Below are 12521 nucleotides of genomic sequence, written 5' to 3'. Positions count from 1 at the left end.
TATGATTGCCAGCACCTGTGGTGACACCTTTCTTATCAGTTACCTAGCTCCACACAGGTGCTGGCAATACTACATTATCCATACCTCCCAGCATGCCCCTCTCCAGGAGGACACAATGCTCTGGTCCTGGCCTTCCCTGGTAATGTATGATTGCCAGCACCTATGGTGACACCTTTCTTATCAGTTACCTAGCTCCCCACAGGTGCTGGTAATCCTACATTATCCATACCTCCCAGCATGCCCCTCTCCAGGAGGACACAATGCTCTGTTCCTGGGCTTCCCTAGTAATGCATGATTGCCATCACCTGTGGTGACACCTTTCTTATCAGTTACCTAGCTCCCCACAGGTGCTGGCAATCCTACATTACCCATACCTCCCAGCATGCCCCTCTCCAGGAGAACACAATGCTCTGTTCCTGGGCTTCCCTGGTAATGTATGATTGCCAGCACCTGTGGTGACACCTTTCTTATCAGTTACCTAGCTCCCCACAGGTGCTGGTAATCCTACATTATCCATACCTCCCAGCATGCCCCTCTCCAGGAGGACACAATGCTCTGCTCCTGGGCTTCCCTGGTAATGTATGATTGCCAGCACCTGTGGTGACACTTTTCTTATCAGTTACCTAGCTCCTCACAGGTGCTGGTAATCCTACATTATCCATACCTCCCAGCATGCCCCTCTCCAGGAGGACACAATGCTCTGTTCCTGGGCTTCCCTGGTAATGTATGATTGCCAGCACCTGTGGTGACACCTTTCTTATCAGTTACCTAGCTCCCCACAGGTGCTGGCAATCATACATTATCCATACCTCCCAGCATGCCCCTCTCCAGGAGGACACAATGCTCTGTACCTGGACTTGACACTACACTCCCAATATGTCCTGACCACTGGCCATAATACATCTATCACACCCTACACCAGGCTTTCCCAACCACGGTCCTCACGGCACACCAACAGTGCAGGATTTAGTGATATCCAGGCTTCAGCACAGATGGTTTAATCAGAATCACTCAGGTACTAATTAAGTCACCTGTGCTCAAGCCTGGATATCTACAAAACCTGCACTGTTGGTGTGCCTTGAGGACCGTGTTTGGGAAAGCCTGCTCTATACAGACATAGGACACTACACCACTGGCTGTGACCACAATACATCTATTACACCCTATACAGGACACTACACCCCCAGTTAGTCCTGACCACTGGCCATTACACCCTATACAGGACACTACACCCCCAGTTAGTACTGACCGCTGGCCATTGCACCCTTTACAGGACACTACACCCCCAGTTAGTCCTGACCGCTGGCCATTACACCCTATACAGGACACTACACCCCCAGTTAGTACTGACCGCTGGCCATTACACCCTATACAGGACACTACACCCCCAGTTAGTACTGATCGCTGGCCATTACACCCTATACAGGACACTACACACCCAGTTAGTCCTGACCGCTTGCCATTACACCCTATACAGGACACTACACCCCCAGTTAATCCTGACCGCTGGCCTATACACCCTATACAGGACACTACACCGCCAGTTAGTCCTGACCGTCCGCCATTACACCCAATACAGGACACTACACCACTGGCTGTGACCATAATACATCTATTATACCCTATACAGGACACTACACCCCCAGTTAGTCCTGTCCGTCCGCCATTACACCCTATACAGGACACTACACCCCCAGTTAGTCCTGACCGCTGGCCATTACACCCTATACAGGACACTACACCGCCAGTTAGTCCTGTCCGTCCGCCATTACACCCTATACAGGACACTACACCGCCAGTTAGTCCTGACCGTCTGCCATTACACCCTATACAGGACACTACACCGCCAGTTAGTCCAGACCGTCCGCCATTACACTCTATACAGGACACTACACCCCCAGTTAGTCCTGACCGCTGGCCATTACACCCTATACAGGACACTACACCCCCAGTTATTCCTGACTGCTGACCATTACACCCTATACAGGACACTACACCCCCAGTTAGTCCTGACCGCTGGCCATTACACCCAATACAGGACACTACACCCCCAGTTAGTCCTGACTGCTGACCATTACACCCTATACAGGACACTACACCGCCAGTTAGTCCTGACCGTCCGCCATTACACCCTATACAGGACACTACACCACTGGCTGTGACCATAATACATCTATTATACCCTATACAGGACACTACACCCCCAGTTAGTCCTGACCGCTGGCCATTACACCCTATACAGGACACTACACCGCCAGTTAGTCCTGACCGTCCGCCATTACACCCTATACAGGACACTACACCACCAGTTAGTCCTGACCGCTGACCATTACACCCTATACAGGACACTACACCACCAGTTAGTCCTGACCGCTGGCCATTACACCCTATACAGGACACTACACCCCCAGTTAGTCCTGACCGCTGGCCATTACACCCTATACAGGACACTACACCGCCAGTTAGTCCAGACCGTCCGCCATTACACCCTATACAGGACACTACACCCCCAGTTAGTCCTGACCGCTGGCCATTACACCCTATACAGGACACTACACCCCCAGTTAGTCCTGACCGCTGGCCATTACACCCTATACAGGACACTACACCCCCAGTTAGTCCTGATCGCTGGCCATTACACCCTATACAGGACACTACACCCCCAGTTAGTCCTGACCGCTTGCCATTACACCCTATACAGGACACTACACCCCCAGTTAGTCCTGACCGTCCGCCATTACACCCTATACAGGACACTACACCGCCAGTTAGTCCAGACCGCTGGCCATTACACCCTATACAGGACACTACACCGCCAGTTAGTCCAGACCGCCCGCCATTAAACCCTATACAGGACACTTCACCCCCAGTTAGTCCTGACCGCTGGCCATTACACCCTATACAGGACACTACACCCCCAGTTAGTCCTGACCGCTGGCCATTTCACCCTATACAGGACACTGCACCCTCAGTTAGTCCTGACCGCTGGCCATTACACCCTATACAGGACACTACACCTCCAGTTAGTCCTGACTGCTGACCATTACACCCTAAACAGGACACTACACCCCCAGTTAGTCCTGACCGCTGGCCATTACACCCTAAACAGGACACTACACCCCCAGTTAGTCCTGACCGCTGGCTATTACACCCTATACAGGACACTACACCCCCAGTTAGTCCTGACCGCTGGCCATTACACCCTATACAGGACACTACACCGCCAGTTAGTCCAGACCGTCCGCCATTACACCCTATACAGGACACTACACCCCCATTTAGTCCTGACCGCTGGCCATTACACCCTATACAGGACACCCTATACAGGACACTACACCGCCAGTTAGTCCAGACCATCCACCATTACACCCTATACAGGACACTACACCCCCAGTTAGTCCTGACCGCTGGCCATTACACCCGATACAGGACACTACACCCCCAGTTAGTACTGACCGCTGGCCATTGCACCCTATACAGGACACTACACCCCCAGTTAGTCCTGACCGCTGGCCATTACACCCTATACAGGACACTACACCCCCAGTTAGTCCTGACGCTGACCATTACACCCTATACAGGACACTACACCACCAGTTAGTACTGACCGCTGGCCATTACACCCTATACAGGACACTACACCCCTAGTTAGTCCTGACCGCTGGCCATTACACCCTATACAAGACACTACACCGCCAGTTAGTCCAGACCGTCCGCCATTACACCCTATACAGGACACTACACCCCCAGTTAGTCCTGACCGCTGGCCATTACACCCTATACAGGACACCGTATACAGGACACTACACCGCCAGTTAGTCCAGACCATCCACCATTACACACTATACAGGACACTACACCGCCAGTTAGTACTGACCGCTGGCCATTACACCCTATACAGGACACTACACCCCCAGTTAGTCCTGACCGCTGGCCATTACACCCAATACAGGACACTACACCCCCAGTTAGTACTGACCGCTGGCCATTGCACCCTATACAGGACACTACACCCCCAGTTAGTCCTGACGGCTGGCCATTACACCCTATACAGGACACTACACCCCCAGTTAGTCCTGACTGCTGACCATTACACCCTATACAGGACACTACACCACCAGTTAGTCCTGACCGCTGGCCATTACACCCAATACAGGACACTACACCCCCAGTTAGTACTGACCGCTGGCCATTACACCCTATACAGGACACTACACCCCCAGTTAGTCCTGACCGCTGGCCATTACACCCTATACAGGACACTACATCCCCAGTTAGTCCTGACCGCTGGCATTACACCCTATACAGGACACTACACCCCCAGTTAGTACTGACCGCTGGCCATTGCACCCTATACAGGACACTACACCCCCAGTTAGTCCTGACCGCTGGCCATTACACCCAATACAGGACACTACACCCCCAGTTAGTACTGACCGCTGGCCATTGCACCCTATACAGGACACTACACCCCCAGTTAGTCCTGACCGCTGGCCATTACACCCTATACAGGACACTACACCCCCAGTTAGTCCTGACTGCTGACCATTACATCCTATACAGGACACTACACCACCAGTTAGTCCTGACCGCTGGCCATTACACCCAATACAGGACACTACACCCCCAGTTTGTACTGACCGCTGGCCATTACACCCTATACAGGACACTACACCCCCAGTTAGTCCTGTCCGTCCGCCATGGCATTAGACATTATTGCTGTGATCTTACCGGTTTCTCTCTGTTTCCTCCCAGGTAAAGTGCTGGCCATTGACGCTTCCATGTTTATTTGTCAGTTTGACTCGGCTATACCGGATCTGTACAACCGCCATGGGCAGAACATTAGGTAACACGTTATAACGGTCTCATGCTGCATATTATGGTTCCGGTGACTCACCGATGGGAGTAGTCGCTGTGTCTATGCTGTGGGTATATTGTGTTGTCATTTCTCCTACCGGCTCCTGTGACCCACAGCTGCACACAGGAACTATGGATACTCTGAGGACACCTTGCGTGATAGCCACCTCCGCCATGTATCCGGGATGTGCCGGGGTGTTGGAGGATGCAGACCCTGACCTCGGCACTGCCATATAGTGGTGTGACCCCCCCCCATTTTCAGGAATGCTGCACATGCTTATCCCCTCCCCATACTGCCGGTGAGGGGGTGCAGGGTGTGGACCCATTCTTCACATGCGCAGAACTAGTCCTGTCCTCGGAGCTGTACACGATCTATCAGGCCCTTATCCAATATATTCCGCTACCTCCTCTGATAGGTCAGTGCTGTGACCTCTGTGTATTATTATGTACAGTGCTGTGACCTGGGTGTATTATTATGTACAGTGCTGTGACGTGACCTCTGTGTATTATTATGTACAGTGCTGTGACCTCTGTGTATTATTATGTACAGCGCTGTAACCTCTGTGTATTATTATGTACAGTGCTGTGACCTCTGTGTATTATGTACAGTGCTGTGACCTCTGTGTATTATTATGTACAGCGATGTGACCTCTGTGTATTACGCACAGCGCTGTGACCTCTGTGTATTATTATGTACAGCGCTGTGACCTCTGTATATTATTATGTACAGCGATGTGACCTCTGTGTATTACGCACAGCGTCGTGACCTTGTGTATTATTATGTACAGTGCTGTGACCTCTGTGTATTACGCACAGCGCTGTGACCTGGGTGTATTATTATGTACAGCGCTGTGACCTGGGTGTATTATTATGTACAGCGCTGTGACCTCTGTATATTATTATGTACAGCGATGTGACCTCTGTGTATTATTATGTACAGTGCTGTGACCTCAGTGTATTATTATGTACAGCGATGTGACCTCTGTGTATTACGCACAGCGACGTGACCTTGTGTATTATTATGTACAGTGCTGTGACCTCTGTGTATTACGCACAGCGCTGTGACCTCTGTGTATTATTATGTACAGCGCTGTGACCTGGGTGTATTATTATGTACAGTGCTGTGACCTCTGTATATTATTATGTACAGCGCTGTGACCTCTGTATATTATTATGTACAGCGATGTGACCTCTGTGTATTACGCACAGCGACGTGACCTTGTGTATTATTATGTACAGTGCTGTGACCTCTGTGTATTACGCACAGCGCTGTGACCTCGGTGTATTATTATGTACAGCGCTGTGACCTGGGTGTATTATTATGTACAGCGCTGTGACCTCTGTATATTATTATGTACAGCGCTGTGACCTGGGTGTATTATTATGTACAGCGCTGTGACCTCTGTATATTATTATGTACAGCGATGTGACCTCTGTGTATTATTATGTACAGTGCTGTGACCTCAGTGTATTATTATGTACAGTGCTGTGACCTCTGTGTATTATTATGTACAGTGCTGTGACCTCTGTATATTATTATGCACAGCGATGTGACCTCTTTATATTATTATGTACAGCGATGTGACCTCTGTGTATTATTATGTACAGTGCTGTGACCTCTGTGTATTATTATGTACAGCGCTGTGACCTCTGTGTATTATTATGTACAGTGCTGTGACCTCTGTGTATTATTATGTACAGTGCTGTGACCTCTGTGTATTATTATGCACAGCGATGTGACCTCGTGTATTATTATGTACTGCGCTGTGACCTCTGTGTATTATTATGTACAGCGCTGTGACCTCGGTGTATTATTATGTACAGTGCTGTGACCTCTGTGTATTATTATGTACAGCGCTGTGACCTCTGTGTATTATTATGCACAGTGCTGTGACCTCTGAGTATTATTATGTACAGCGCTGTGACCTCTGTGTATTATTATGTACAGCGATGCGACCTCTGTGCATTATTATGTACAGTGCTGTGACCTCGGTGTATTATTATGTACAGCGCTGTGACCTCTGTGTATTATTATGTACAGTGCTGTGACCTCAGTGTATTATTATGAACAGTGCTGTGAAATCTGTGTATTATTATGTACAGTGCTGTGACCTGGGTGTATTATTATGTACAGTGCTGTGACCTCTGTGTATTATTATGTACAGTGCTGTGACCTCTGTGCATTATTATGTACAGTGCTGTGACCTCGGTGTATTATTATGTACAGCGCTGTGACCTCTTTGTATTATTATGTACAGTGCTGTGACCTCTGTGTATTATTATGTACAGTGCTGTGACCTCAGTGTATTATTATGTACAGTGCTGTGACCTCTGTATATTATTATGCACAGTGCTGTGACCTCATGTATTATTATGTACAGCGCTGTGACCTCTGTATATTATTATGTACAGTGCTGTGACCTCTGTATATTATTATTTACAGCGATGTGACCTCGGTGTATTATTATGTACAGCGCTGTGACCTCTGTGTATTATTATGTACAGTGCTGTGACCTCTGTATATTATTATGTACAGTGCTGTGACCTCTGTGTATTATTATGTACAGTGCTGTGACCTCTGTGTATTATTATGCACAGTGCTGTGACCTCTGTATATTATTATGCACAGCGCTGTGACCTCGTGTATTATTATGTACAGCACTGTGACCTCTTTATATTATTATGTACAGCGCTGTGACCTCTGTATATTATTATGTACAGTGCTGTGAACTCTGTATATTATTATTTACAGCGATGTGACCTCGTGTATTATTATGTACAGCGCTGTGACCTCGGTGTATTATTATGTACAGCGATGTGACCTCTGTATATTATTATGTACAGTGCTGTGACCTCTGTATATTTTTATGCACAGCGATGTGACCTCATGTATTATTATGTACAGCGCTGTGACCTCTGTGTATTATTATGTACAGCGCTGTGACCTCGGTGTATTATTATGTACAGCGCTGTGACCTCTGTATATTATTATGTACAGCGATGTGACCTTGTGTATTATTATGTACAGCGCTGTGACCTCGGTGTATTATTATGTACAGCGCTGTGACCTCTGTATATTATTATGTACAGCGCTGTGACCTCGTGTATTATTATGTACAGTGATGTGACCTTGGTGTATTATTATGTACAGCGCTGTGACCTGGGTGTATTATTATGTACAGTGCTGTGACCTCTGTATATTATTATGCACAGCGATGTGACCTTGTGTATTATTATGTACAGCGCTGTGACCTCTGTATATAATTATGTACAGCGCTGTGACCTCTGTGTATTATTATGTACAGCGATGTGACCTCTGTGTATTACGCACAGCGCTGTGACCTCGGTGTATTATTATGTACAGAGCTGTGACCTCTGTGTATTATTATGTACAGCGATGTGGCCTCTGTATATTATTATGTACAGCGCTGTGACCTCTGTGTATTATTATGTACAGCGCTGTGACCTCGGTGTATTATTATGTACAGCGCTGTGACCTCTGTATATTATTATGTACAGCGATGTGACCTCGTGTATTATTATGTACAGCGCTGTGACCTGGGTGTATTATTATGTACAGTGCTGTGACCTCTGTGTATTATTATGTACAGCGATGTGACCTCTGTATATTATTATGTACAGCGCTGTGACCTGTGTGTATTATTATGTACAGCGATGTGACCTCTGTGTATTACGCACAGCGCTGTGACCTCGGTGTATTATTATGTACAGCGCTGTGACCTCGGTGTATTATTATGTACAGCGCTGTGACCTCTGTATATTATTATGTACAGCGATGTGACCTCGTGTATTATTATGTACAGCGCTGTGACCTGGGTGTATTATTATGTACAGTGCTGTGACCTCTGTGTATTATTATGTACAACAACTTATTATGTACAACTTACCTCCTTCAAGCGCTCCCTCAAAACCCACTTCTTCCGTTTAGCCTATCCCTTCTCCTAACCTCTTTCGCTCCTCCTATGCTGCATACCCTACCCCTCCATACGTTCCTACTTATCCTGTTGTTTTTCGTTCGTCCACCCACCTATTTTTAGTACGATAACTCTTATGAGCAGGGCCCTCCTTCCTCACGTACTCACCCTACCTCATTACCTCACCTGTGCTCCTGTCCTGTTCTTCCCTTCCTCTACTTCATCTTCAGTCTCCTTGACAATTTTGACACCTACTTCAGAACTGATGCTGATCTTAGTTCTACCAGCTATACCCCTATTTATAGTGTATTTCTCTACCGTCCAATGGGATACTGGGCTTCACTACTATGGGGATTGAGACCTCCGCAGGAGAGACAGGCACATAAAAGAACTTTCAGTGTGGGTGCACTGGCTCCTCCCCTCAATCTCCCTCCACTAGTCAGTTTTGAAAAATGTGCCTCAGGAGAGGCAGTGCTTCTGGATGCTCCAGAGTTTTTCTACATTTATTTTTGAAGTTTGTTATTTTGGGGCGCTGTGGTGACCACACAGCTGTCCTGCTTCGTGGGTGTCAGGGGAAGGGTCAGTCCCCGACCTCTTCAGGTGCAGAGCTGACCCTGCTACAGGACAATTCGGTCCTGCGTGGGAGTTGTCACCGCACAGCATTGCGCTGTGGCGAGCAAGTCTCCTAGCCGCCGCACACCCCTGACAGGTCTGAAGACTTCAGTGGTGAGTACAGGCTGGGGGTCCCACAAGGGGTCCCCGCAGCCATTTCTGGTGCGGCAAGACGATGGCTAGTAATGGCGGCTCTCCAGCAGGGACCGCGTGAACACCGCGTCTGGTAACTGGCATAGGGGTGCTGCCGCTGGACCACCAGGGACACCCCTCAGGTTATAATGTATTATATATATATTTTACACCTTTATTAATGTCAGTATAAATATATAGAAGCGCCAGCTCCGTGTACAGGGGGCGGGGCTTCACTCAGAGCGGGACCAAGCTCTGCTGGGCGCGCGCTGTCACTTCCTGCTTCTTCACACGCTGCCAGACTCCATTACAGAGGGCTCCTCACTGGCGTGGTGGATCCGGGTACTTGCAGCATGGCAGAGACAGCAGGTTTTTTCATAGCGATTTAGCGCTGCTGCGCTATCTGGCTTATTAGACACTGTGTTGTTCATATCACTGTGTAAGCGTTACCAGCTCACCCAGATCTGTGAGTTCAGGTTAAGGGTGCACTTGGCTCCCCAATTGCTCTGTTTTTTCCCCACTGATTAGTTACAGAACACAGCATAAAACAAGCACATAGTCTGTTTTTCATATCCAGTGGTGCGGTGTGTGCACGTGTGTGACTGCGTGGGGGTTGTGTTGTACTGCAGATTGTACAGCAGACATTGTTAGTACTGTCTCATCATGGTGAAAAAGTTCACTTGCATGGTGTGTAGCACCAAGTTTGTGCCCAAGTCACAGTCCCAGGTTACTTGTGAGGCTTGTATGTCACCTCAGCCCAGCAGTGCTGACACCCAGATCAGTGGGGTGCCCCCACAGCTTGCGGGGCAGTCGCAGGCAGACGAGCAGGAGCCTGCTTGGGCCTCCAACATAAAGACCTTGTTGGATTCTGTGGCTTCACAGCTTTCCACTAACACTCAGCAAACGCAGAGGGTTCAGAGGGAATTGTCCATGTTAGCTGCCAGGGTGGATATTCTTCATACCCTTAATGTACCTCCTCCTCCCGCACAGCCTCAAAAGAGGCAGGCTACTGCAATGGATCCTGACACAGATGATGACGATGAGGACATATTGGAGGAGGGTGAGGAGCAGGTTCTGCAGGAACCAGCTCCTGAGGCGGCAGTGCATGGTCCCGAGCCGCTTATCAGGGCCATTAGGGATGTTTTAGATCTCCCAGTGGAGGCATCCGCAGAAGGAGATCCTTTCTTCATGACTCAGAGGAAACAGCCAGTATACTTCCCTGAGCAGGCGGAGTTAGAAACTGTTTTCAGGGCTGCATGGCAAAACCCTGATAAGAGGTTTACCCTTTCAAAACGATTCACAAATGCTTATCCCTTTGAACCTTTGGGCAGAAAGAAGTGGGAGGAGCCACCGGTAGTGGACTCCTCTGTCTCCCGCCTTTCTAAAAAGGTGTTGTTACCAGTCCCAGGGGTATCCACCCTTAAGGACGGGGCGGACAGAAGGCTGGAAGCTACCCTCAAGTCCATATATACGGCTAGTGGGGCATCCCAGCGTCCAGTTTTAGCCAGCTGCTGGATGGCCAAGGCTATTCATACCTGGTCAACCCAGATTCAGGAAGGGTTGTTGGGTGACATGACTGTGGCCCAGATAGGGGACAGCCTGCGTCACATTCAGGATACCGCAAAAATCCTGTGCGAGGCACAAAAGGAATTGGGCGCAATAAACGCGCGCAATTCAGCCATGGCGGTTTCAGCCAGACGGGCCTTGTGGCTGCGTCAGTGGTCTGCAGATGTAGACTCAAAGAAGAGTGTGGAGGGTATTCCCTTTACAGGAGAATGGCTGTTTGGCAGTGAATTAGACGGTTGGATTTCCAAAGCCACGGCAGGAAAATCTACCTTCCTTCCATCAGCCCCCACGGTTGCAAAGCGTACCTTCACAGGTGCTTCCCAGCAGTCCTTTCGTGGGAACAGGTTTCGCCCCAAGGCTAGGGGCGCCTCCAATGCCAGCAGGGGCACGAGAGGCAAGTTTAGGAAGCCTAACACCTCCAACACCCAGGACCGTCCAAATGCCGCGACTTCCTCTAAGCCTGCAGCATGACGGGGTTTTCCCGCCACGAGACTCTCTCGCGGTGGGAGCGCGATTGTTGCATTTCAGCCATGTGTGGGACGCCTCGGGTCTGGATTCCTGGGCCAGGGGTCTCATTTCTCTAGGTTACAGGCTGGAATTCGACAAACCCCTTCCCAGACGATACTTCAGGTCGGCACTTCCAGCATCCCAGGAAGATCAGGTGCTCCTTCAGGGGGCCATTACCAGGCTGCTTCAGTCTCAGGTAATTGTACCGGTGCCAGACACGGAGCAGGGCCAGGGATATTATTCCAATTTATTCCTGGTTCCGAAGCCAGACGGCTCAGTAGGACCCATCCTGAATCTAAGGTCACTGAACCCCTTCCTGCGTGTGTTCAAGTTCAGGATGGAGTCCTTGCGCTCTGTGATCGCCAGCCTAGAAAGAGGGGAGTTCCTGGCCTCTATAGACGTCAAAGACGCCTATCTACACATTCCTATCTGGCCCCCACACCAAATCTATCTCAGGTTTGCCTTGGGGAACGACCATTACCAATTCCGGGCGTTACCTTTCGGCCTGTCGACAGCCCCGCGGGTTTTCACAAAGGTAATGGCGGAAATGATGTCACTACTCAGGCTCCGAAGGGTGAATGTAGTGCCATACCTGGACGACCTGCTAATAAAAGCAGGGTCGGCGGAGGCTTTAAGCAGTGCTCTCAATCTGTCCATACAGGTTCTAAGAGACCACGGGTGGATCCTGAACATGCCCAAATCATCGCTGGTTCCAACCCAGAGGATGGTTTTCTTGGGCATGATCCTGGATACATCGGAACAAAAAGTCTTTCTGCCGATGGAAAAGGTCACTGCAATACAACAGCTGGTCAGGGAGGTCCTACAGTCACCTCTGGTACAGATCCATCTTTGCCTCCGGTTTCTAGGCAAGATGGTGGCTTCATTCGAAGCAATACAATTTGGCCGCTTCCA

The 12521-nt window shown here is 49.2% G+C and overlaps 1 protein-coding gene across 1 annotated transcript in view; it reads left to right on the top strand.

Annotated features, from left to right (window-relative positions):
* The window catches only part of LOC146005669 (flap endonuclease 1-like), a 95499-nt gene that overhangs the window by 9531 nt on the left and 73447 nt on the right, over positions 1–12521 (top strand). Inside the window, exon 2 of the mRNA XM_083145083.1 lies at positions 4756–4846. Within this exon, the coding sequence (XP_083001209.1) occupies positions 4756–4846 (91 nt within the window). The remainder of the gene's footprint in view (positions 1–4755; positions 4847–12521) is intronic.

Source organism: Crinia signifera, chromosome 5 (assembly GCF_055691185.1).
Source record: "Crinia signifera chromosome 5, ASM5569118v1, whole genome shotgun sequence".
NCBI classification, from domain to species: Eukaryota; Metazoa; Chordata; class Amphibia; order Anura; family Myobatrachidae; genus Crinia; species Crinia signifera.
The sequence above is the reverse complement of the archived record's forward strand: the minus strand, read 5'-3'. Positions and strand labels throughout refer to the sequence as shown.